This window comes from Phocoena sinus, chromosome 10 (genome assembly GCF_008692025.1).
Source record: "Phocoena sinus isolate mPhoSin1 chromosome 10, mPhoSin1.pri, whole genome shotgun sequence".
Taxonomy (NCBI): domain Eukaryota; kingdom Metazoa; phylum Chordata; class Mammalia; order Artiodactyla; family Phocoenidae; genus Phocoena; species Phocoena sinus.
Genome location: NC_045772.1, coordinates 74,802,635 through 74,828,069, shown reverse-complemented (window position 1 = coordinate 74,828,069; position 25,435 = coordinate 74,802,635). Strand labels below are relative to the sequence as shown.

Here is a 25,435-nt window from a genome sequence, read left to right as displayed (position 1 = left end):
CCATTTTATTGGCATAGAGTTGCTTGTAGTAGTTTCTTATGATCCTTTGTATTTCTGTGGTGTCCATTGCAACTTCTCCTTTTTCATTTTTAATTTTATTGATTTGAGTCCTCTCCCTTTTTCTTGATGTGTCTGGCTAAAGTTTTATCAATTTTGTTTATCTTCTCAAAGAACCAGCTTTTAGTTTCATTTATCTTTGTATTGTTTTCTCCATCTCTATTTATTTCTGTTCTTTATAATTTCTTTTCTTCTACTAACTTTAGGTTTTGTTTGTTCTTCTTTCTCTTGTTGCTTTATGTGTAAGTATAGGTTGTTAATTTGAGATTTTTGTTTCCTGAGGTAAGATTGTATTGCTATAAACGTCCAAGAACTGCTTTTTCCAAGTCCCATACATTTTGTATCGTCATGTTTTCATTGTCAATTTTCCCTAGGTATTTTTTGATTTCCTCTTTGATTTCTTCAGTAATCCATTGGTTGTTTAGTAACATATTGTTTAGCCTCCATGTGTTTGTGTTTTTTTACCTTTTTTCCCTGTAGGTGATTTCTACTCTCATAGTGTTGTGGTCAGAAAAATGCTTTATGATTCTGAATTTTTTAATTTACCAAGGCTTGATTTGTGGCCCAAGATGTGATCTTTCTTGGAGAATGTTCCATGTGCACTTGAGAAGAAAGTATATTCTGCTGCTTTAGGATGGAATGTCATATAGATATCAATTAAGTCTATCTGGTCTAATGTGTTATTTAAGGCTTGGGTTTCCTTATTAATTTCCTGTCTGGATAATCTGTCCATTGGTGTAAGTGGGGTGTTAAAGTCCCCCACTATTATTGTGTTACTGTTGATTTCCTCTTTTATGGATGTTAGCATTTGCCCTATATATTGAGTTGTTCCTATGTTGGGTGCATATATATATTTACAATTGCTATATCTTCTTTTTGGATTGATCCCTTGATCATTATGTAGTGTCCTTCCTTGTCTCTTGTAACACTATTTTAAAGTTTATTTTGTCTGATATGAGTATTGCTACTCCAGCTTTGATTTCTATTTTCATGGAAAATCTTTTTCCATCCTCTCACTTTCAGTCTTTATGTGTCCCTAGGTCTGAAGTGGGTCTCTTGTAGACAGCATAATATGGGTCTTGTTTGTATATCTATTCATCCAATCTATGTCTTTTGGTTAGAGCATTTAATCCATTTACATTTAAGGTATTTATCGATATGTATGTTCCTATTGCCATTTTCTTACTTGTTTCGGATTTGTTTTCATAGGTCTTTTTTCTTATCTTCCTCTTTTGTTCTCTTCTCTTGTGGTTTTATGACCATCTTTAGTGTTGTGTTTGGGATGCTTTCTCTTTTTTGTGTGTGTATCTCTCGTAGTTTTTTAGTTTACTGTTCCCATGAAGTTTGGATATAGCAATCTGTATAGGTACAAGGTTGTTTTAAGATGCTGGTGTCTTTCCCACCTAGATAAGTTCATTTAGCATTTGTTGTAAAGCTGGTTTAGTGGTTCTGAATTCTCTTAGCTTTTGCTTGTCTGTAAAGCTTTTGATTTCTCCATCAAATCAGCTCGGTGGTTTGTGGCCACCTGGAGGGGTGGGATAGGGAGGGCGGGAGGGAGGGAGACGCAAAAGGGAAGAGATATGGGAACATATGTATATGTATAACTGATTCACTTTGTTATAAAGCAGAAACTAACACACCATTGTAAAGCAATTATACTCCAATAAATATGTTTTAAAAATCTAAATGAGAGACTTTTTGGGTAGAGCATTCTTTGTTGTAGGTTTTTCCTTTTCATCACTTGAAGTATATTGTGCCACACCTTTCTGGCCTGCAGAATTTCTGCTGAAAAACCTTTTGATAACCTCATGGGGATTCCCTTGTATGTTATTTGTTGCTTTTCCCTTGTTATTTTTAATATTTTTCTTTGTCTTTAATTTTTGTTAGTTTGATTAATATGTGTCTCAGCATGTTCTTTGGGTTCATCCTCTCTGGGACTCTCTATGCTTCCTGGACTTGAGTAAGTGTTTCTCATGTTAGGAAATTTTTCAGCCATAATATCTTCAAATATATTCTCAGGCCCTTTCTCTTTCTTTTCTCCTTCTGGAACCCTTATAATGTGAATGTTGGCATGTTTAATATTGTCCCAGAGGTGTCTGACACTGTCCTCATTTCATTCTTTTTTTCTTAAAAAAAATTATTTTTAGATTGAAGTATATTTGATTTACAATGTTGTGCCAATCTCTGCTGTACAGCAAAGTGACTCAGTTATACACATATATACATTCTTTTTTTATATTCTTTTCTATTATGGTTTATCACAGGATATTGAATATAGTTCCCTGTGCTATACATTAGGACCTTGTTGTTTATACGTTCTTTTTTCTTTATTCCGTTCTGTGGCAGTGACTTCCATCACTTTGTCTTCCAGCTCACTTATTCATTGTTCTCCTACATTTATTCTTATACTGATTCTTCCTAGTGTATTTCAGTTACTGTATTGTTCATCTCTGTTTGTCCTTTAAATCACACTCCTTCTTAAACATTTCTTGCATTATCTCGATCTGTGACTCCATTCTTTTTCTGAGATCTTGCATAATCTTTACTATCATTACTATTAATTCTTTTTCAGGTAGATTGCCTATCTCCTCTTCATTTAGTTGTTCTTGTGGGTTTCTATCTTTTTCCTTCATTTGTACCAATTTCTCTGTCATCTCATTTCATCTAACTTACTGCGTTTGTGGTCTCCTTTCCACAGGCTGCAGGATAATAGTGCCTCTTGCTTCTGGTGTCTGCCCCTTGGTGGGTGAGGTTGGTCCAGGGACTTTTGCAGGCTTCTTGGTGGGATGGACTGGTGTCTGCCCTCTGGTGGGTGGAGCTGGGGCCATGTCAAAGGGTGTGTTTTGAGATGGCTGTGAGCTCAGTACAACTTTAGGTAGCCTGTCTTCTGTTGGATGAGGCTGGCTTCCTATTTTGTTCGTTGTTTGGCCTGAGAATTTCCAGCACTGGAGCTTGCAGGTTGTTGGGAGAGGTTGTGTCTTGGTGCTGAAATTTTGGCCTCCTGGAGAGCTCACTCTGATCAATATTCCCTGGGGCTTCTGCTACCAGTGTCCTTGCCCTTATAGTGAGCTATAGTCAACACTTTGCACCCCAGGATACCCTCCAAGACCCCTAAGTAGGGGTGGCCCAGGTTCCTATGGAGGTACTTTGTGCTGGGTCCCAGTGCACGTGAGACCTTTGTACACCCTCAAGATTGGAGTCTCTGTTTCCCCCAGCCCTGTAGAGCTCTTGCACTCAAGCCCCACTGGCTTTCAAGTCTGAATGCTCTGGGGGTTCTTCCTCTCGATTCAAGACCCTCAGACTGTCTTGGGAGGGTTATTTTTATGTGGGAACATCCCTGTGTAGCCTGTGCAGGTTTAATATTTTTTGGTGCAAGCATGGTTTTTAGTATAGATGACTGCCACCTTTTCCCTCAGTGTATGCTGGCCATTATCCCCTTGATAGGAGATGTGACTGATGTGGTGGTGACCAGAGCCTGCACTGGATATTGAGCAGGGCCTCCCTTTTGCTCTGTGGTTGTCACTGCCGTGTTAGAGGTGGGCTTTGCTCCACATTTGTTGGAGTAGAGGCCCCAAGATCTGTTTCTTAGCTGTGTTTCTGATCTGCAGTGTGAGGTAGGCAGGAATGGATCACTCCCACTGGGAGGAAAGCCACTGAATATTCCTCTGGAGTTGTTCACCTGTGGGTGTGCTCTGTCATGTCACTTTTCACCCTTTGTGCAAGTTCTCAGATTACACTGTTGTTGGCACTGCTCTCGGCCTTTCCTTAACTGTGGGTATGCCTACAATTGGCCCTGGTGTCTTTCATATGTTTTCACCAGGCCATCAGTGTGGGTCCACTGAAGTCAGGTCCCAGGATTGCAGTAATCATGGGTCTGGACAACCTGTGGTCAGCTCAGACTCTAGCCTGGTACAACCCTGGCATGTATGTTCCCACAAAGTCTACAGCTGCTAAAGCTAGACCCGTCTTTGCTGTGGGAGCACTTGTTGTCCATTCAAATGTTCTGTAGGCACTGAGTTTACAAAGCCAGTTGCGGGGGTGTCAATTCACAATTTGCACAGCTGCCAGGAGAGATTTCAGCTTTTCTTCCTTAATTGCATGGCCCCTGGGGTTTAGCCGTGGTTTCATCGCCACCTATCTGTGCGGACCACTCACAGGCGTCTGCTCCTGAGGCTTTCCGGAGCACGAGTCCACCCAGTGTAGAGAGGGTGCAGAGGAGGCAGCAGATGGGGTTGTGGGAGCCCATATGGGAACGGGTCATGCAGGGGAGCCGGCAGCCATGGGAGTGAGAGAGCCAGCTGGTGGCCTCGGGTATGAGAGAGCTGGCCCTGGTGGGAACAGGGTATGCTGGGGTGGGTACGCTAGGGTATGGTGGCCAACAGTGCAAGAGAGTCAACCCTGGCAGGAGCCCTTCCTAGTGCCTGGAGAGGCAGGGGCCGGTATGTGGGGAGAGAGGATGCAATGGTAGCCCCACCCCTTTTGTGTCATTCAACAATGGCACTTCACTTATATTGCAGTCTGGGTTTCCTCTACAAGCATTCCCAGTTGTGGATTTCCTCAATCCCATCCCCTCAGGCTGTCTCGTTGCGGCCAACAGCATTCTTCTCCCCAGGTCTGCTCTCCAAATCCCAAGTTCCAGTACCCAGCCCCCTTCTGCACTGGTGGATGCACGTCTCAGCCTGGGGCATGCAGGGCTGTGGCACAGACTATCTGTGTAGGTCTCATTGTGTCCTGTTTGTCACAGACTGGTTGCTGCACTTTCCTCCGGTAGTCCCTGAAGCTTCCCATCTGTTCCAACTGATCTCCCCTCCAGTGAGGGGGCTTCCCTGGATGCAGGAACCTCTCCTCTCCTTCAGCTCCCTGCCCAGGGCTGCAGGTCCCTTTCCACTTCCTCTCCTCTTCCTTTTCTCTTATTTCGTCCTACCCAGTTACACGGGGATCTTTCTTGTCCTTTTAGGTGTCTGAGGTCCTCTGCCAGTGTTCATGTGGTGCTCCATGAGAACTGTTCCATTTTTAGATGTATTCTTGATGTATTTGTGAGGAGAGATGAACTCCATGTCCTCCTACTTCTCCACCATCTTGGCAGAGTCAGGTTGGGGCCACAGGTTCAGCTCCAGAAGCCCACTTTGATACAAGTAAGGCTTCAGCCTCTTCGATGGCCTCTCGGGCAAGGCACTGCTCCACTGTGCAAGTGGGGAGAGAAGTGAGTCTTCCACCTGGGGGCATTTACTTTTTATTTCTCTTTCAACACTTCTTGTTACCTCTTGAGAAAGTCTCAGTTGTTGTTACTATGTCTTTTTCCCTGCAGCTTTACTGAGGTATAATTGGTATACAAAAAACTGCACATAATTAATATAAGCAATTTGCTGTGTTTCAACATATGTATATACTCATTTTATCATCAAAACAATCAAGGTAATAAACATATCCATTAGCCCCATTTCCCTGTGTCCCTTTCTGTGTGTGTGTGAGTGTGTGTGATTCAATCGCCTTATTTGTTATTGTTCTGTGCAGACTTTCTATGTCTTCCTAATTCATTCTTGGTAGGTTGTAACTTTCTAGGAGTTTATTCATTTATTCTAAGTTGTCCAATTTGTTGGAGTCCAATTGTTTGTAATAGCCCCTTATAATATTTTTTATTTCTGTGACTTCAGTTGTAATGTCTGCTCTTTCATTTCTGATTTTATTTATGAGTCATTTTTCTGCTTAGTCTAGCTAAACTTTTGTCAATTTTATTTATATTTAAAAAAACCCAACTCTTAGCTTTGCCAGTTTCTTTCTATTGTATTCCTAGTCTCTATTCCATTTATTTCTGCTCTAATTTTTATTTAATTTAAATTATTATTTCCTTCCTTCCATTAACTTGTGCTTAGCTTGTTGTTCTTTTCCTAGTTCCTTGAGGTATAAACCTAGGTCATTTGAGATTTTTCTTCTTTTTAAAAATGTTGTCTTATCATTATAATTTTCCCTCTTAGTGCTGATCACACCCCCAAAAAATAGTACAGTAGTTTACAATATACCATAACTTTTGGTATATTGTGTTTTCATTTTTCTCATGATATTTTCTAATTTCCTTTTTGATTTCTTTGACCTAATGATCACTCAACAGTGTGCTCATTTCCATTTGTTTGTGAGTTTTGATTTATTTTTGTTATTGATTTTTTTTCCATTGTGTTCAGAAAAGATACTCAGAATGATGTCAATCTTCTTACATTTAATGAGACTTGTTTTGTGACTCAGCATGTGATCTATCCTAGAGAATGTTCCATGTATGCTTGAAAAGAATATATATTCTGTTGCTATTGAATGGAATGTTCTGTATATGTCAATTAGCTTCCATTTGGTCTAGAGCATTACTCAAATTTGCTGTTTCCTTATTTATTTTCGGCCTGGGTGATCTATTCATTATTGAAAGTGGGTAGTGAAGCCTTCTAATACTATTGTATTGATGTCTATTTCTCCCTTCAGATATGTCAATTAAAAAAATATGCTTAGGGAGCTTCCCTGGTGGCGCAGTGGTTGAGAGTCTGCCTGCCGATGCAGGGGACATGGGTTCGTGCCCCGGTCTGGGAAGATCTCACATGCCGCAGAGTGACTGGGCCTGTGAGCCATGGCCGCTGGGCCTGCGTGTCCAGAGCCTGTGCTCCACAACGGGAGAGGCCACAATGGTGAGAGGCCCGCGTACCACAAAAAAAAAAATGCTTAGGTTCTTTGATGCTTGGTCTATACATATTTATAATTATTATGTCATCCTGTTGCATTGACCCTTTAAAATTTTTGTTCTTTTTAATAAAAATTGTATTTAAGGTGTACAACATGATGATTTGATACACATATACACAGTGAAATAATTACTACAGTCAAGCATGATAGCATATCATGATGTCACATAGTTACCACATTTTTTGGGGTGTGATCAGTGCACTTGAAATTTACCCTTTTAGCAAATTTCCAGCATTCAGTGAAGTATTTATTATAGTCATCATACAATATATGAGATCTCTACACATATTCATCCTATGTAATGCAACTTTGTACCCTGTGACCAATAATATCTCCCCATTCCCTTTATCTCTCCACCTCTGTTAACCACTGTTCTAAAACTCTGCTTCTATGTATTCAGCATTAAAAATTCTACATATAAGTGAGATGATGTAGTTTTTCTCTTTCTGTGTCTGGCTTATTTCACCTAGCATAACATCCTTCAGGTTCATCAATGTTGCAAATGACAAGCTAAAAAAAAAATATATATATATATATAATTATATAAAATGATATATCTCACATAAATTGACCCTTTTATTATGTAATGACCTTTGTCTGTTGTGACTTTTTTTGCAGTACACAGGCCTCTCACTGTTGTGGCCTCTCCCGTTGCGGAGCACAGGCTCCAGACGTGCAGGCTCAGCAGCCATGGCTCACGGGCCTAGCCACTCCGTGGCATGTGGGATCTTCCCAGACTGGGGCACAAACCTGTGTCCCCTGAATTGGCAGGCGGACTCTCAACCACTGCGCCACCAGGGAAGCCCTGTTATGACATTTTTGACTTAAAGTTTATTTTGTCTAGGTATAGCTGCCCTTGCCTTCTCTCTTTTGGTTACCATTTTCATGGAGTATCTTTCTATCCATTCCTTCATTTTCAACCTATGTACGTCCTTAATTCGAAGTTGAGTCTCTCATAGACAGCATAAAATTGGGTCTTTTTAAAAAAAAATCTATTCACCTACTTTATGTCTTTTGATTGATGAATTTAATCCACTTCTATTTTGGCTTTCTTTTGATTCACCATAAAATATACCTAAGAGAAGGGGAGATATACTCAACCATCAAGCGAGTTAAAGATAGAGCTTGAAGCAGATACAGTAAACTTGGATTTTCTTTGAAGTTTGTTGTTTTATCTTAAAAATTCATAGAAATTTTGCATTTTACTTTATAATAAATTTGTGCTTCTATTAATGCTTTATGTCTTAATTTTGAGGAAAATTAATGTAGAAATTAGTGTAGAAAAAATCATAAGTGTATTGTTTTGGGGTGTGTGAGGGGAGGGGATTCAGAGCACTGCCTAAACGAGATCCAAAGACGGCCGTGAGCTGTGGCTATCAACACTGACACCAGAGACTGGCATGAAACGCGAAGGCTGCTGCTGCAGCCACCAAGAAGCCTGTGCTCAAGCTATCCACTATCCACACCTCCCCTCCTGGTAGCCTCTGCAGCCCATCACTGCCAGGGCCCCGTGATCCAGGGACAACTTCCCTGGGAGAACACACAGCACGCCTCAGGCTGTTGCAACGTTAAGATGGCCCCTGCAGCTGCAGGGTTGCCCCGCTTTCTGTAACCCTCCCTCCCCCTGGACTAAGCCAGAGCCCCCTAATCAGCTGCTACTTTAACCCTGTCCTGTCTGAGCAAAGAACAGGCACACTCAGGGAACCTACATGCAGAGGCAGGGTTAAGTCCAAAGCTGAACCCCAGGAGCTGTGCGAACAAAGCAGCGAAAGGGAAATTTCTCCCAGCAGCCTTAGGAGCAGGGAATAAAAACTCCAAAATCAACTTGATGTAACCTGCATCTCTGGAATACCTGAAGAGACAACAAATCATCCCAAAATTTAAGCAGTGGACTTTGGGAGGAGCTGTAGACTTGGGGTTTACATTCTGCATCTAATTTGTTTCTGGTTTTATGTTTATCTTAGTTTAGTATTTAGAATTTATTATCATTGGTAGATTTCTTTATTGATTTGGTTGCTCTCTTCCTTTTTCTTTATATATATATATGTATATATATATATATTTTTTTCTTTTTCCTTATCGTCTTTTTGTGATTGTGTATGTGTATGCCTCTTTGTGTGATATTGTCTGTATAGTTTTGTTTTTACCATTTGTACTAGGGTTTTGTCTGTCCTTTTTTTTTTCTTTTATTACTTTATAAATTTTTTGTAATAATTAAAAACTTTTTTTTGTTTTAACAATATTTTACTTTTTATTTTATTTTTTTCTATTCTATACTATTTTCTTTTCTTTATTTCTTTCTTTGTCTCTTTTCATCTGAGCCATGTGACTGGGTCTTGGTGCTCCGGCTGGGAGTCAGGCCTGTGCCTCTGAGGTGGGAAAGCCAAGTTCAGGACACTGATCCATCAGAGAACTACTGGCTCCACATAATATCAAACGTTGAAAGCTCTCCCAGAGATCTCCAGCTCAATGCTAAGACCCAGCTCCACTCAACGACCAGCAAGCTACAGTGCTAAACACCCTATGCCAAACAACTAGCAAGACAGTAAAACAACCTCACCCATTAGCAGAGAGGCCACCCATTACCAGAGAGGCTGCCTAAAATCATAATAAGGTCACAGACACCCCAAAACACACCACCAGACGTAGACATGCCCACCAGAAAGACAAGATCCAGCTTCATCCACTAGAACACAGGCACTAGGCCCCCCCACCAGAAAGCCCACACAACCCCCTGAAGCAACCTTAGGCACTGGGGGAAGACACCAAAAACAACGGGAACTACAAACTTGCAGCCAGTAAGTTAATCAAAATGAGAAGACAGAGAAACACACAGCAGTTGTAGGAGCAAGGTAAAATCCCACCAGACCAAACAAGTAAACAGGAAATAGGCAGTCTACCTGAAAAAGAATTCAGAGAAATGATAGTAAAGATGATCCAAAATCTTGGAAATAGAACAGAAAAAATACAAGAAACATTTAACAAGGATCTAGAAGAACTAAAGAGCAAACAATGATGAACAACACAATAAATGAAATTAAAAATTCTCTAGAAGGAAACAAAAGCAGAATAACTGAGGCAGAAGAACGGATAACTGACCTGGAAGATAAAATAGTGGAAATAACTTCTACAGAGCAGATAATGAAAAAGAATGAAAAGAACTGAGGACAGGCTTAGAGACTTCTGGGAAAACATTAAACGCACCAAGATTCAAATTATAGGGGTCTCAGAAACAGAAGAGAAAAAGAAAGGGACTAAGAAAATATTTGAAGAGATTATAGTTGAAAACTTCCTTAATATGGGAAAGGAAATAGTCAATCAAGTCCAGGAAGCACAGAGAGCCACATACAGGATAAATCCAAGGAGAAACAAACCAAGACACATATTAATCAAACCATCAAAAATTAAATACAAAGAAAAAATATTAAAAGCAGCAAGGAGAAAGCAACAAATAACATATAAGGGAATCCCCATAAGCTTAACAGCTGATCTTTCAGCAGGAACTCTGCAAGCCAGAAGGGAGTGACAGGACATATTTAAAGTGATGAAAGGGAAAAAGCTATAATAAAGATTACTCTACCCAGCAAGGATCTCATTCAGATTTGATGGAGAAATATAAACTTTTACAGACAAGCAAAAGTTAAAAGAATTCAGCACTACCAAACCAGCTTTACAGCAAATGCTAAAGTAACTTCTCTAGGCAGGAAACACAAGAGAAGGAAAAGACCTACAATAACAAACGAAAACAATTAAGAAAATTGTAATAGGAACACACATATCAATAAGAACCTTAATGTAAATGGATTCAATACTCCAAGTAAAAGACATAGATTGGCTGAATGGATAAAAAAAACAAGACCTATATATATGCTCTCTACAACAGACCCATTTCAGACCTAGGGACACAGAAAGACTGAAAGTGAGGGGATGGAAAACGATATTCCATGCAAATGGAAATCAAAAGAAAGCTGGAGTAGCAATTCTCATATCAGACAAAATAGACTTTAAAACAAAGACTATTACAAGACACAAAGAAGTACACCACATATTGATCAAGGGATCAATCCAAGACGAAGATATCACAATAGTAAATATTTATGCACCCAACATAGGAGCACCTCAATACATAAGGCACATGCTAACAGCCATAAAAGGGGAAATCAACAGTAACACAATCAGAGTAGGGGATTTTAACACCCCACTTTCACAAATTGTCAGATCATCCAAAATGAAAATAAATAAGGAAACACAAGCTTTAAATGATACATTAAACAACATGGACTTAAATGATATTTATAGGACACTTCATCCCAAAACAACAGAATACACTTTCTTCTCAAGGGCTCATGGAACATTCTCCTAGATAGATCATATCTTGGGTCACAAATCAAGACTTGGTAAATTTAAGACAATTGTATATGTATCAAGTATCTTTTCCAACTAGAATGCTATGAGACTAGATATCAACTACAGGAAAAAATCTGTAACAAATACAGACACATGGAGGCTAAACAATACACTACTAAATAACCAAGAGATCACTGAAGCAATCAAAAGGAAATCAAAAAATACCTAGCAAGAAATGACAATGAAAACACAACGACCCAAAACCTATTGGATGCAGCAAAAGCATTTCTAAGAAAGAAGTTTATAGCAATACAATCCTACCTCAACAAACAAGAAATATCTCAAATAAACAATCTAACCTTACACCTAAAGCAATTAGTGAAAGAAGAACAACCCCTCCCTAAAGTTATCTGAAGGAAAGAAATAATAAAGATCAGATCAGAAATAAATGAAAAAGCACTGAAAGAAACAATAGCAAAGATCAATAAAACTAAAATCTGGTTCTTTGAGAAGATAAACAAAATTGATAAACCATTAGCCAGACTCATCAAGAAAAATGGGAGAAGTGTCAAATCAATAGAATTAGAAACGACAAAGGAGAAGTAACAACTGACACTGCAGAAATACAAAGGATCATGAGAGATTACTACAAGCAACTATATGCCCAAAAAATGGACAACATGGAAGAAATGGACAAATTGTTAGAAAAGCACAACATTCCAAGACTGAAGCAGGAAGAAATAGAAAATATAAACAGACCGATTACAAGCACTAAAATTGAGACTGTGATTAAAAATCTCCCAGCAAACAAAAGCTCATGACCAGATGGCTTCAAAAGAGAATTCTATCAAACGTTTAGGGAAGAGCTAACACCTATCCTTCTCAAACTCTTCCAAATATAGCAGAGGGAGGAACATTCCCAGACTCATTCCATGAGGCCATCATCACCCTGATATCAAAACCAGAAAAAGATGTCACAAAGAAAGAAAACCTCAGGCCAATATCACTGATGAACATAGATGCAAAAATCCTCAAGAAAATACTAACAAACAATCCAACAGCACATTAAAAGGTTCAGATACCATGATCAAGTGGGGCCTATCCCAGGAATGCAAGGATTCTTCCACACACAAAAATCAATCAATGTGATAAACCATATGAACAAATTGAAGGAGAAAAAACATACAATCATCTCAATAGATGCAGAAAGAGCTTTTGACAAAATTCTACCCTGCTTTATGATAAAAACCTTCCAGAAAGTAGGCACAGAGGGAACTTACCTCATCATAATAAAGGCCATATATGATAAATGCACAGCCAACATTATTCTCAATGGTGAAAAACTGAAACCATTTCCTGTAAGATTACGAACAAGACAAGTTTGCCCACTCTCACCACTATTATTCAACATAGTTTTGGGAGTTTTGGCCAGAGCAACCGGAGAAGCAAAAGAAATCTAAATTGGAAAAGAAGAAGTAGAGCTGTCACTGTTTGCAGATGACATGATACTATACACAGAGAATCCTAAAGATGCTACCAGAAAACTACTAGAACTAATCAATGAATTTGGTAAAGTAGCAGGATACAAAATTAATGCACAGTAATCTCTCACATTCCTGTACACTGATGATGAAAAATCTGAAAGAGAAATTAAGGAAACAGTCCCATTTACCATTGCAAGAAAAAGTATTAAATGCTTAGGAATAAACCTACCTAAGGAGACAAAAGACCTGTATGTTGAAAACTATAAGATACTGATGAAAGAAATTAAAGATGATATAAACAGATGGAGAGATATACCATGTTCTTGTATTGGAAGAATCAACACTGTGAAAAGGACTCTATTACCCAAAACAATCTACAGATTCAATGCAATCCCTGTCAAACTACCACTGGCATTTTTCACAGAACTAGAACAAGAAATTTCACAATTTGTATGGAAACACAATAGAACCTGAATAGCCAAAGAAATCTTGAGAAAGAAAACCAGAGCTGGAGGAATCAGACTCCTGGACTTCAGACTATACTACAAAGCTACAGTAATCAAGATGGTATGGTACTGGCACAAAAACAGAAATATAGATCAATGGAACAGGAAAAAAGTCCAGAGATAATCCCATGTACATATGGTCATCTTATTTTTGATAAATGAGGCAAGAATATACAGTAGATAAAAGACAGCCTCATCAATAAATGGTGCTGGGAAAACTGGACAGCTACATGTAAAAGAATGAAATTAGAACACTCCCTGACACCCTACATAAAAATAAACTCAAAATGGATTAAAGATCTAAATGTAAGGCCAGACACTATAAAACTCTTAGAGGAAAACAGGCAGAACACTCTATGACATAAATCACAGCAAGACTCGTTTTGACTCACCTCCTAGTGAAGTGGAAATAAAAACAAAAATAAACAAATGGGAACTAATGAAACTTCAAAGCTTTTGCACAGCAATGGAAACCATAAACAAGACCAAAAGACAACTCTCAGAATGGGAGAAAATTTTGCAAATGAAGCAACTGTCAAAGGATTAATCTCCAAAATATACAAGCAGCTAATGCAGCTCAATATCAAAAAAACAAACAACCCAATCCAAAAATGGCAGAAGACCTGAATAGACATTTCTCCAAAGAAGATATACAGACTACCAACAAACACATGAAAGAATGCTCAACATCATTAATCATTAGAGAAATGCAAATCAAAACTGCAATGAGGTATCACCTTACAGCATTCAGAATGGCCATCGATAAAAAATCTACAAACAATAAATTCTGGACAGGGTGTGGACAAAAGGGAACCCTCTTGCACTGTTGGTGGGAATGTAAATTGATACAGTCACTATGGAGAACAGTATGGAGACTTCTTGAAAAACTAAACATAGAACTACCATATGACCCAGCAAACCTACTACTGGGCACATACCCTGAGGAAACCATAATTCAAAAAGATTTATGTACCACAATGTTCATTGTAGCACTATTTACAATAGCCAGGACATGGAAGCAACCTTAATGTCCACGGACAGATGAATGGATAAAGAAGATGTGGCACATATATATAATGGAATATTACTCAGCCATAAAAAGAAACAAAATTGAATTATTTGTAGTGAGGTGGATGGCCCTAGAGTCTGTCATACAGAGTGAAGAAAGAGAAAAACAAATACTGTATGCTAACACATATGTATGGAATCTAAAAAATAATATAATAAAAAAGGTTCTGAAGAGCCTAGGGGCAGGACAGGAATAAAGATGCAGATGTAGAGAATGGACTTGAGGATAGGGGGAGGCAGAAGGTTAAGCTGGGATGAAGTGAGAGAGTGGCATGTACATATATACACTACCAAATGTAAAATAGCTAGTTAGTGGGAAGCAGCCACATAGCACAAGGAGATCAGCTCAGTGCTTTGTGAACACCTAGAGGGGTGAGATAGGGAGGGTGGGAGGGAGATGCAAGAGGGAGAAGATATGGGTATATATGTATATGTATAGCTGATTCACTTTTTTATACAGCAGAAACTAACACACCATTGTAAAGCAATTATACTCCAATAAAGATGTTTAAAAAACCCGTAAAATTATTATTTCTATGGTATATGCTCTACACATTGGCATATTTTTGCACTTTGCAAGGAAATCTAAATTTCAAAGAAAATCTTTTGTGCTACCATTTCTTCTAATTTATCTTTTTAAAGTGTTATATATTTATGATAAAATAATTAAAGTGCTTCAGAAATATATGAAGTAGAAAGAGTCTGAACACATCCTAACTCTTCTTCAAGGAGGTAACACGTATATATAGACTTACAGAATCAGATTATACTTTAAATTTACTAAAGAAGCTTGATTCTTCTGTCTTTCTTCAAATATAGGCAATCTATAATCTATATTTTAATATTACTATGACAAATCTTACGGAGACGTTAACTTTGTCAGAGTTTTGGAATTCAAACACATTTCTTTGGAGTCTTTGTCAAGTAAATTTCTTTGATTGTTTTTATAAAAGTTCATAAATCGTTTGTTCATATTTCTGGAATATACTTTCAGCTCATTATTAGTATATAGGATCAGAGAGGGCAACAAGAAAACGTAAGAAACTGACTCAGAAATGTTTTATTTGAGTAGTTTAATTTTGATATACACAATGAATTAAATCTTCTCAATAAGGGATACATTTAAATATTTCAAAGTAACACAGCAATTTTTATGTTACTATGTTATTACCCAAACTACTTTTGACAGTGTACTCAAGTGACCAACAGTATCCACAATGAAAGGTCATTTTCCTACACTTTCTTTTGTGACTCTTTACCTCTCCAGTAGAGATAAAAAGTATACAAGGTATCATAACACAGTGAATTGGAATCAGATTATTTTGTTTGGAATTTTAGCTCCACCACAAATGGCCACTGTATGTATCCCTTATATCATCAGTAAAACATAAACAATAACACTATTGTCACCTCGTAAAGGAAATAATCCATATTATAGCCCTGAGCATATTCCCTAAAATAGATTATGGGTTCAATAATGATTGTTTTGAGTTTATTATTATTGATCATACAGATGGAAGAGAAAAAACATAATATATTCTTCAGATTAATTTGAAAGTTAGTCACAAAGATTCCAAAACAACAAATATTATTACCTGAAAAATGAAAATTAATTTTATTATTTATTTATTTTTACATCTTTATTGGAGTATAATTGCTTTAAAATGGTGTGTTAGTTTCTGCTTTATAACAAAGTGAAGCAGTTATATATATACATATGTTCCCATATCTCTTCCCTCTTGCATCTCCCTCCCTCCGAACCTCCCTATCCCACCCCTCCAGGGGGTCACAAAGCACCGAGCTGATCTCCCTGTGCTATGCTGCTGCTTCCCAGTAGCTATCTACCTTACGTTTGGTAGTGTATATACGTCTATGCCTCTCTCTCTCGCTTTGTCACAGCTTACCCTTCCCCATCCCCATATCCTCAAGTCCATTCTCTAGTAGGTCTGTGTCTTTATTCCTAACTTACCCCTAGGTTCTTCATGACATTACTTTTTCTTAAATTCCATACATATGTGTTAGCATACGGTATTTGTCTTTCTCTTTCTGACTTACTTCACTCTGTATGACAGACTCTAGGTCTATCCACATCATTACAAATAGCTCAATTTCATTTCTTTTTATGGCTGAGTAATATTCCATTGTATATATGTGCCACATCTTCTTTATCCATTCACCTGATGATGGACACTTAGGTTGTTTCCATCTCTGGGCTATTGTAAATAGAGCTACAATGAATATTTTGGTACATGACTCTTTTTGAATTATGGTTTTCTCAGAGTATATGCCCAGTAGTGGGATTGCTGGGTCATATGGTACTTCTATTTGTAGTTTTTTAAGGAAGTTCAATACTGTTCTCCATAGTAGCTGTACCAATTCACATTTCCACCAACAGTGCAAGAGGGTTCCCTTTTCTCCACACCCTCTCCAGCTTTTATTGTTTGTACATTTTTTTGATGATGGCCATTCTGGCTGGTGTGAGGTGATACCTAATTGTAGTTTTGATTTGCATTTCTCTAATGATCACTGATGTTGAGCATTCTTTCATGTGTTTGTTGGCAATCTGTATATCTTCTTTGGTGAGATGTCTATTTAGATCTTATGCCCATTTTTGCATTGGGTTGTTTTTTTATTTGATATTGAGCTGCATGAGCTGCTTGTAAATTTTGGAGATTAATCCTTTGACAGTTGCTTCATTTGCAAATACTTTCTCCCATTCTGAGGGTTGTCTTTTGGTCTTGTTTATGGTTTCCTTTGCTGTGCAAAAGCTTTGAAGTTTCATTAGGTCTCATTTGTTTATTTTTGTTTTTATTTCCACTTCTCTAGGAGGTGGGTCAAAAACGATCTTGCTGTGATATATGTCATAGAGTGTTCTGCCTATGTTTTCCTCTAAGAGTTTGATAGTTGCTGGCCTTACATTTAGGTCTTTAATCCATTTTGAGCTTTTTTTGTGTGTATGGTGTTAGGGAGTGATCTAATCTCATACTTTTCCATGTACCTGTCCAGTTTTTCCAGCACCACTTATTGAAGAGGCTGTCCTTTTTCCACTGTATATTCCTGCCTCCTTTATCAAAGATAAGGTGTCCATATGTGCGTGGGTTTATCTCTGGGCTTTCTATCCTGTTCCATTGATCTATCTTTCTGTTTTTATGCCAGTACCATACTGTCTTGATTACTGTAGCTTTGTAGCAGAGTCTGAAGTCAGGAAGCCTGATTCCTCCAGCTCCGTTTTTCGTTCTCTAGATTGCTTTGGCTATTTGGGTTCTTTTGTGTTTCCATACAAATTGTGAAATATTTTGTTGTATTTCTGTGAAAAATGCCAGTGGTAGTTTGATAGGGATTGCATTGAATCTGTAGATTGCTTTGGGTAGTAGAGTCATTTTCACAATGTTGATTCTTCCAATCCAAAAACATGGTATATCTCTCCATCTATTTGTATCATCTTTAATTTCTTTCATCAGTGTCTTATAATTTTCTGCATACAGGTCTTTTGTCTCCTGAGGTAGGTTTACTCCTAGATATTTTATTATTTTTGTTGCAGTGGTAAATGGGAGTGTTTTCTTGATTTCACTTTCAGACTTTTCATCATTAGTGTATAGGAAGGCAGGAGATTTCTGTGCATTAATTTTGTATCCTGCTACTTTAACAAATTCATTGATTAGCTCAAGTAGTTTTCTGGTAGCATCTTTAGGATTCTCTATGTATAGTATCATGTCATCTGCAAACAATGACAGCTTTACTTCTTCTTTCTGATTTGGATTCCTTTTATTTTCTTTTCTTATCTGATTGCTGTGGATAAAACTTCCAAAACTCTGTTGAATAAGAGTGGTGAGAGTGGGCAACCTGATCTTTGTGGAAATGCTTTCAGTTTTTCACCGTTGAGGACGATGATGGCTGTGTATTTGTCCTATATTGCCTTTATTATGTTGAGGAAAGTTCCCTCTATGCCTACTTTCTGCAGGATTTTTATCATAAATGGGGGTTGAATTTTGTTGAAAGCTTTCTCTACATCTATTGAGATGATCATATGGTTTTTCTCCTTCAGTTTGTTAATATGGTTCATCACATTGATTGATTTGCATATATTGGAGAATCCTTGCATTCCTGGAATAAACCTCACTTGATCATCATGCATGATCCTTTTAATGTGCTGTTGAATTCCGTTTGCTAGTATTTTGTTGAGGATTTTTGCATCTTTGTTCATCAGTGATATTGGCCTGTAGTTTTCTTTCTTTGTGACATCCTTCTCTGGTTTTGGTATCAAGGTGATGGTGGCCTAATAGAATGAATTTGGGAGTGTTCCTCCCTCTGCTATATTTTGGAAGAATTTCAGAAGGATAGGTGTTAGCTCTTCTCTAAATGCTTGATAGAATTCACCTGTGAAGCTATCTGGTCCTGGGCTTTTGTTTGTTGGAAGATTTTTAATCACAGTTTCAATTTCAGTGCTTGTGATTGGTCTGTTCATATTTTGTATTTCTTCCTGATTCAGTCTTGGCAGGTGGTGCATTTCTAAGAATTTGTCCATTTCTTCCAGGTTGTCCATTTTATTGGTATAGAGTTGCTTGTAGTAATCTCTCATGATCTTTTGTATTTCCGCAGTGTCAGTTGTTACTTCTCCTTTTTCATTTCTAGTTCTATTGATTTGAGACTTCTCCCTTTTTTTCTTGATGAGTCTGGCTAATGGTTTATCTATTTTGTTTATCTTCTCAAAGAACCAGCTTTTAGTTTCACTGATCTTTGCTATCGTTTACTTCATTTTTTTTCATTTATTTCTGATCTGATTTTTATGATTTCTTTCCCTCTGTTAACTGTGGGTTTTTTTGTTCTTCTTTCTCTAACTGCTTTAGGTGCAAGGTTAGGTTGTTTATTCGAAATGCTTCCTGTTTCTTAAGGTGGGCTTGTATTGCTATAAACTTCCCTCTTAGAACTGCTTTTGCTGCATCCCATAGGTTTTGGGTCATCGTGTCTCCATTGTCATTTATTTCTAGGTATTTTTTGATTTCCTCTTTGATTTCATCAGTGACCACTTCGTTTTTAAGTAGTGTATTGTTTAGCCTCCATGTGTTTGTATTTTTTACAGATCTTTTCCTATAATTGATATCTAGTCTCATAGTGTTGTGGTCGGAAAAGATACTTGATACAATTTCAATTTTCTTAAATTTACCAAGGTTTGATTTGTGACCCAAGATATGATCTATCCTGGAGAATGTTCCATGAGCACTTGAGAAAAATGTGTATTGTGTTGTTTTTGATGGAATGTTCTATAAATATCAATTAAGTCCATCTTGTTTAATGTATCATTTAAAGCTTGTGTTTCCTTTTTTATTTTCATTTTGGATGATCTGACCATTTGTGAAAGTGGGGTCTTAAATTCCCCTATTATGAATGTGTTCCTGTCGATTTTCCCTTTTATGCCTGTTAGTATTTGCCTTATGTATTGAGGTGCTCCTATGTTGGGTGCATAAATATTTACAATTGTTATATCTTCTTCTTGGATTTATCCCTTGATCATTATGTAGTGTCCTTCTTTGTCTCTTCTAATAGTCTTTAATTTAAAGTCTATTTTGTCTGATATGAGAATTGCTACTCCAGCTTTCTTTTGGTTTCCATTTGCATGGAATATCTTTTTCCATCCCCTTACTTTCAGTCTGTATGTGTCTCTAGGTCTGAAGTGGGTCTCTTGTAGACAGCTTATATATGGGTCTTGTTTTTGTATCCATTCAGGCAATCTGTGTCTTTTGGTGGGATTATAGTTAAAAACTTCCCTAATATGGGAAAGGAAATAATTAATCAAGTCCAGGAAGCACAGAGAGTCCCATACAGGATAAATTCAAGGAGAAATATGCCAAGACACATGTTAATCAAACTGTCAAAAATTAAATACAAAGAAAACATATTAAAAGCAGCAAGGGAAAAACAACAAATAACACACAAGGGAATCCCCATAAGGTTAACAGGTGATCTTTCAGCAGAAACTCTGCAAGCCAGAAGGGACTGGCAGGACATATTTAAGGTGATGAAGGAGAATAACCTGCAACCAGGATTACTCTCCCCAGCAAGGATCTCATTCAGATTTGATGGAGAAAATAAAACCTTTACAGAGAAGCAAAAGCTGAGAGAGTTCAGCACCACCAAACCAGCTTTACAACAAATGCTAAAGGAAAATTAATTTTATCTGGTTTTCTGGATCCTGGAAATTTCTTAACATCAGAAGAAAAGAATAGAAAAAATAACAATGGTCTAGCTAATAGTTGGAATTGATAGGTCCCTCTTAACTACTGAATTGTGACAGTCTTAAAACAAGTGACCGGTTAGGCATAGTGAACAAATGAATAATAGCTGGGAAACAATGAATGTTATTTAAGTCTAGTGAAAAAAATAGTGAAACTTTCTTTTTTTCAATGTGGAAAAGATCTATATGTAACAACGGAGTGGAATCAAATTAGTAAGTGCTGTGATAGAGGTATACATTGAATGACATTACAGAGTAGGAGTAGTGATTCTCTGTGATTGAAGTGCAGTACACTTTGGAGAATGTGGAGGGAAATGAGATTGGATGGCTGAGTGGTAGTTGGATATTGGAAGTTCTTGAATACCAAACTAGAATGTTGGAACTTAAATTTGTGACAAGACATAAACGGCTGTTGAGTAGGAGTTTTATATCATTTGAAATACTGTTCTCTGGACAGCATTATAAAATTAGAACTGGGAAGGCAGGAAATTAGAGTTAGGGGTTGGAAAGCCTCAGAACAGCACAGAAAGACTTCAACTTTTGTAAACTTGATGCCTTGGGTCTTGACTATTTCATAACATTGCCATCTCAATATTATTTCTAAAGTCTTCTCACATAGATATTAGTTCTAAAAGTGAGCAAGTGCTTAAAATGATTATTCTTAAAAAGAACAAGAATAAACTTTCTTCAAGATGCTTATAGAAAACTATTACAAATAACTAAGCTTTTACCAATACAGAAAACCACTTTTTAAGAGGAAAAATTAAGCAAATAAATAAAAATGGGTATTTACTTTTGACTTTACAAAAATTATTTTTAATGACAAATATCATAACATATATAGAATTCACTTACTAGACACTTGTTTAGTACATGGTGAAATACTGTTGAAATGTATTTAAGAGTTACAAAAGACACCAGGAGCTTTATTTAAATAAAGGCCATATACATTGGAATAAAGGCTCTTCTCTTGATTTAGAAACAAATAGTTGTCTTGAACTGTTTGTTCTAAATATATTTGTTCTTGAAAAATGTAGCTTGTCTTTTAGTTGACAAATTTTTTAGATGATAATTTTGGGTCAGACAGAAATTGTCTTTCTTAATAATAGATTAAAAATAAAATTAAACATAACTCTCAGAGATTAGAAAAAAAGGAGAAAGGTATTTCTTAGATAGATTCATAGGAAGACACAGATACATGGAATTTCAAATTGTATTGGAAGGAAAAGATGATTCTTCAAAAGTCATAGATTTTTGCATTTCTTATTTTCTTTTATTAAAAATAACAATTTAAAATCACAGATTTTAAAGTAGTCTGAAAGAGTTAACTGGCAACTACCCCTATATTTGAGAATTTTTAAAATGCTGGATAAAATATAAAAAACTGCAATATAACAGTGTGGAGCCTGTAGTTTTAGTTGGTATATAGAAATGCACCTAGGAATTTTATATCTAAAAGTTTAACTTTTATAATAGAGATATACCAGTACAAAATCTACAAAATTAATGAGAGCCATCAAAAAACTAGGAAAAGAAAGTATAGATAACACTACTTATATAGGCTAACACAGTGAGCTAGGATTTGATTTTCAAATTACAGAAGATGACCCATTAGTGAATTCTGAAATCAATTTTGTGGGTCAAGACCTGCATTTAAAAAAAAGTAATACAGAAGAATAGGATACCATAGTAATAAAGAGAAAATATGAGATAAGGATAAGTATTATTCATAATCTTTTATTTAGTTCTATGTGTCCAGAGATGAGATATAAAATTCATAACTTAGTACAGATTGTGGATGAAAATGCTTGAAAAACCTGAGCTAAAGGGTCACACTCAGAAAATGGTCATCAGTGTATCTGTCAACCTGAGGTGGAGTTCCACAGGAGAGTCCACTGGGGTCAGCCCTGAGTCCAGGGGTATTTTAGCATTTTGTCTACGTCTCAGATAATGAAAAGTAGAACACATTTTGCTAACAATGTCTAGTAGGGAGATGGTAAAGTACCAGAACCTTCGAATAGAGAACTGAGGTTTCATACTGCCCTTGAACATTGATAAACTGATCCAAGTGCAGTACTTTTTCAAGTTTGGGCTACATATTGGGAAAGATATGAGAGCTATACTTTTCTGATTATCTAAAAATAAGGCAGGGTTTCATAGGATTTGCAACTGAGTCAAGACAAACTTTTTAGTGATTTTAAAAGTGGTGTCTAATTTACTTATGCATTAGTAAAAAAAAATGATAAGCAAGAGTATATAGAGCTTTACATTAAACATTTTTTTCTAGAACATGAATTTGGAATCATCAGCAATTATATTCTGATCTCAATACCATGTATTATATACAGGTAGAACTCTGGGAATTTATAAAATTAGCTAATATATTAAGTTCAGAGAGGTTAAAATAGTGTGCCTTATATATCACTGAAAGGCTTCGGTTGTCTTCATAGAATTCAGTCCCTTATTACTTCTGAGCTACTATAGAATATACATTAGATATGAATGATTTACATAATTGAGATTATGATTGATATTGCTCTCATGGATGCCTCTTCAATGAAAAAAATTTTTTTCCTTAGTCGAACAAATATAGGTCCTAACATAAGCCAGTGTATGTTTCTTCATTTGAGATTCTGATATAAAGTTCTTATTGAAATATCATGATAGCTCAATGGAGATTTTTTTACTGTATATCTTTTCCCTCACTTTCTTGGAGGTAAATTAGAAGAAAACACTTTCATTTGTGGAGGCAGGCCAACAATAATGTTATGATTTCACTCTGGTCCAGTACACTAGAATAAATAACTTATCTACTCCCACTTACCTTGCTACATGATTAATTACAGGAGCAAAGTTGGTTGGCCCATACAGTTGTACAGATTTCAGACTCCTATAATAAGCCTCCATGACACCCTCAATGCCATCACAGTAGGGGTTTTGAGGGTTCCCATTCTGTAGAAAGTTACAGGCAAAAAAATGTAAAGAATGAATAGTGTCTGTAAAGCTCAATTAAAAAAGAGAATGATACAGGTTCATACTCATAAAGCTTTTTTGGATGAAAACTCAGTTATAGATTTATAATAGTAAAACATAATAATAAATTAAGTGATCAACATAGATTACATTTACATAGATTGTGATATGAGGTAATGTGCAATCATTAAAAATGGATACTTTTCAATTAAAGGGCAGGAGGGAATTCTAAATAATCTTGAGAAGCTGAATATCATGACATTTTACAATTATTGATGTCTTATTTATACACAGGTCTGTGTACATACAGAGATAAACATAAAATCTAAAAAGAAGGAAACAAAATGTTAATATTTGTTATCTCTGAGTAGTTATAAATTGTTGATTTTTATTTCATTGTTTAGACTATTCTATATTTTCCAAGTTATCTGCAGTGACATGTATTCAAATCAGAGAAAAAAGTTCTATCAATTCAAACAGTTTTACTTTATAGAAGCAAAAATGTAAACTATCTGCCATATGCACATTTTCAGGCCACAATTAATAACCCCAACTAAAGAAGTGATCAGAGGGAATGTAATTTGGTGTGAGTAGCATCAAAACAAGGTAAAGAGAAAAGAATCAAAGAAACATATCCATATTGTTCAAGGGAATTGGAGCTTACCACCGGAGTTCTTATTCTGCAGATAGTAACCCAGAAGGGCAACTTTAAACCTGGAGACCTAGTCTAGCTTTCTCATACTTTGACTGCTCTATTAGGTTTAATTCTCCTAGTCCAGCTTCCACAAATAACACAAATAAGGCAGTGTTATCTATTGCTATGTAGCAAATTATCCCAAAAGTTAGTTTCTTAAAACAGTAGGCATTTATAATCCCATACATTTTTTTAGGTGTCAAGAATCCAGAAGCAGCTTAGCCAGGTGATTCTTGCTCGGGATCTCTCAAGAGCTTGCAATCAAGAAGCCAACCTGGGCTGCAGTCATCTGAAAGCCTGACCAGAGTTGGAGGATCTGCTTCTAAGAAGGCTCACTTACATGGTTTGCTGGCAGTAGGTCAACACGAACTCTGCATAGGGCTGCTTTAGTGTTCCAACAACATGGCAGCTAACTTCCCCAAAATGAGTGATCCGAGAGAGAGAGAGAGAGCAAGGAGGAAGCTCCAATAAGCTCCTAGTCTTATAAGTTGCATAGCATTACTTCTACTTTCATCTATTTGTTAGAAATGAGTCACTAAGTGTAGCCCATACTCAAGGGAAGAGGAATTAGTTCCACCTCTGGAAGGGGGTAATATAAAAAAATTTGTAGCTCTATTTTAAAACACTAGGGACAGTAACCATGCTTAAACATAGTCAGCAGTAATTTTAGCATGTATGTTTTTACCTGAACAATCAAAAGTGACTAGTAATTTAGAACTTAAATTTGTTGAATTCTATATACTAAGCTTTATATTAAAATATTTACATACATTATATAATTTTTATAGTATAACAATCTAAAAAAGTAGATAGAATGCTATTATTATTCTCACTTTACAGATGAGGCACTGAGAGCTTAGATATTGTGTCCAAAGTCACGCAAAACCGGTAACAGAGAAAACATTTCCAGAGCCCCATCTCTTAACTAGCAGTATACCACCATATTACAAAATCCTAGCATTTTGAAAGACTGAGGATCTTAGGGAACTAAGTCAGATGTTACCAACCATTTCAATTTTGTCATTTGTGAAAGAAGGATTTATAACCATTGTCCTTTTAATTTTGTCTTTTTATTCAAACTTTTTATTTTTACCTCACGTAAATTTTTTTAAAACATAAAAATAATAAAAGAACTCTTTATATTATAAAATTGCCTACAGGAATTGATTGAAATTAAAATGTGAAAGTTTAATATTTAGCACAAAGCAGTGACTGGTTTGTTTTGATGTTAATCTGAGCTGACCTTTAATTAGCCTTCCTTTTAATAAAATTTTATGCTGTTCTATCTCTTGATAAGGTATAAAGCTAATTAAAATTAAAACTCATTACTGATTTTGGACATATAAAAATG

At 36.6% G+C, this 25,435-nt stretch overlaps 1 protein-coding gene across 5 annotated transcripts in view; it reads right to left on the bottom strand.

Annotated features, from left to right (window-relative positions):
* Window positions 1-25,435, bottom strand: part of CPNE8 (copine 8) — a 323,255-nt gene that overhangs the window by 20,664 nt on the left and 277,156 nt on the right. For 3 of the 5 annotated variants that reach the window (XM_032646596.1, XM_032646594.1, XM_032646597.1), the window contains 2 exons: window positions 24,425-24,493; window positions 23,242-23,369 (listed from right to left, as the gene is read on the bottom strand). In XM_032646596.1, the coding sequence (XP_032502487.1) occupies window positions 23,242-23,369; window positions 24,425-24,493 (197 nt within the window). Of the gene's footprint in view, window positions 1-7,784; window positions 7,856-23,241; window positions 23,370-24,424; window positions 24,494-25,435 lie in introns of all 5 variants that reach the window. The other 2 variants (XR_004351899.1, XM_032646595.1) reach the window with 2 other exon arrangements.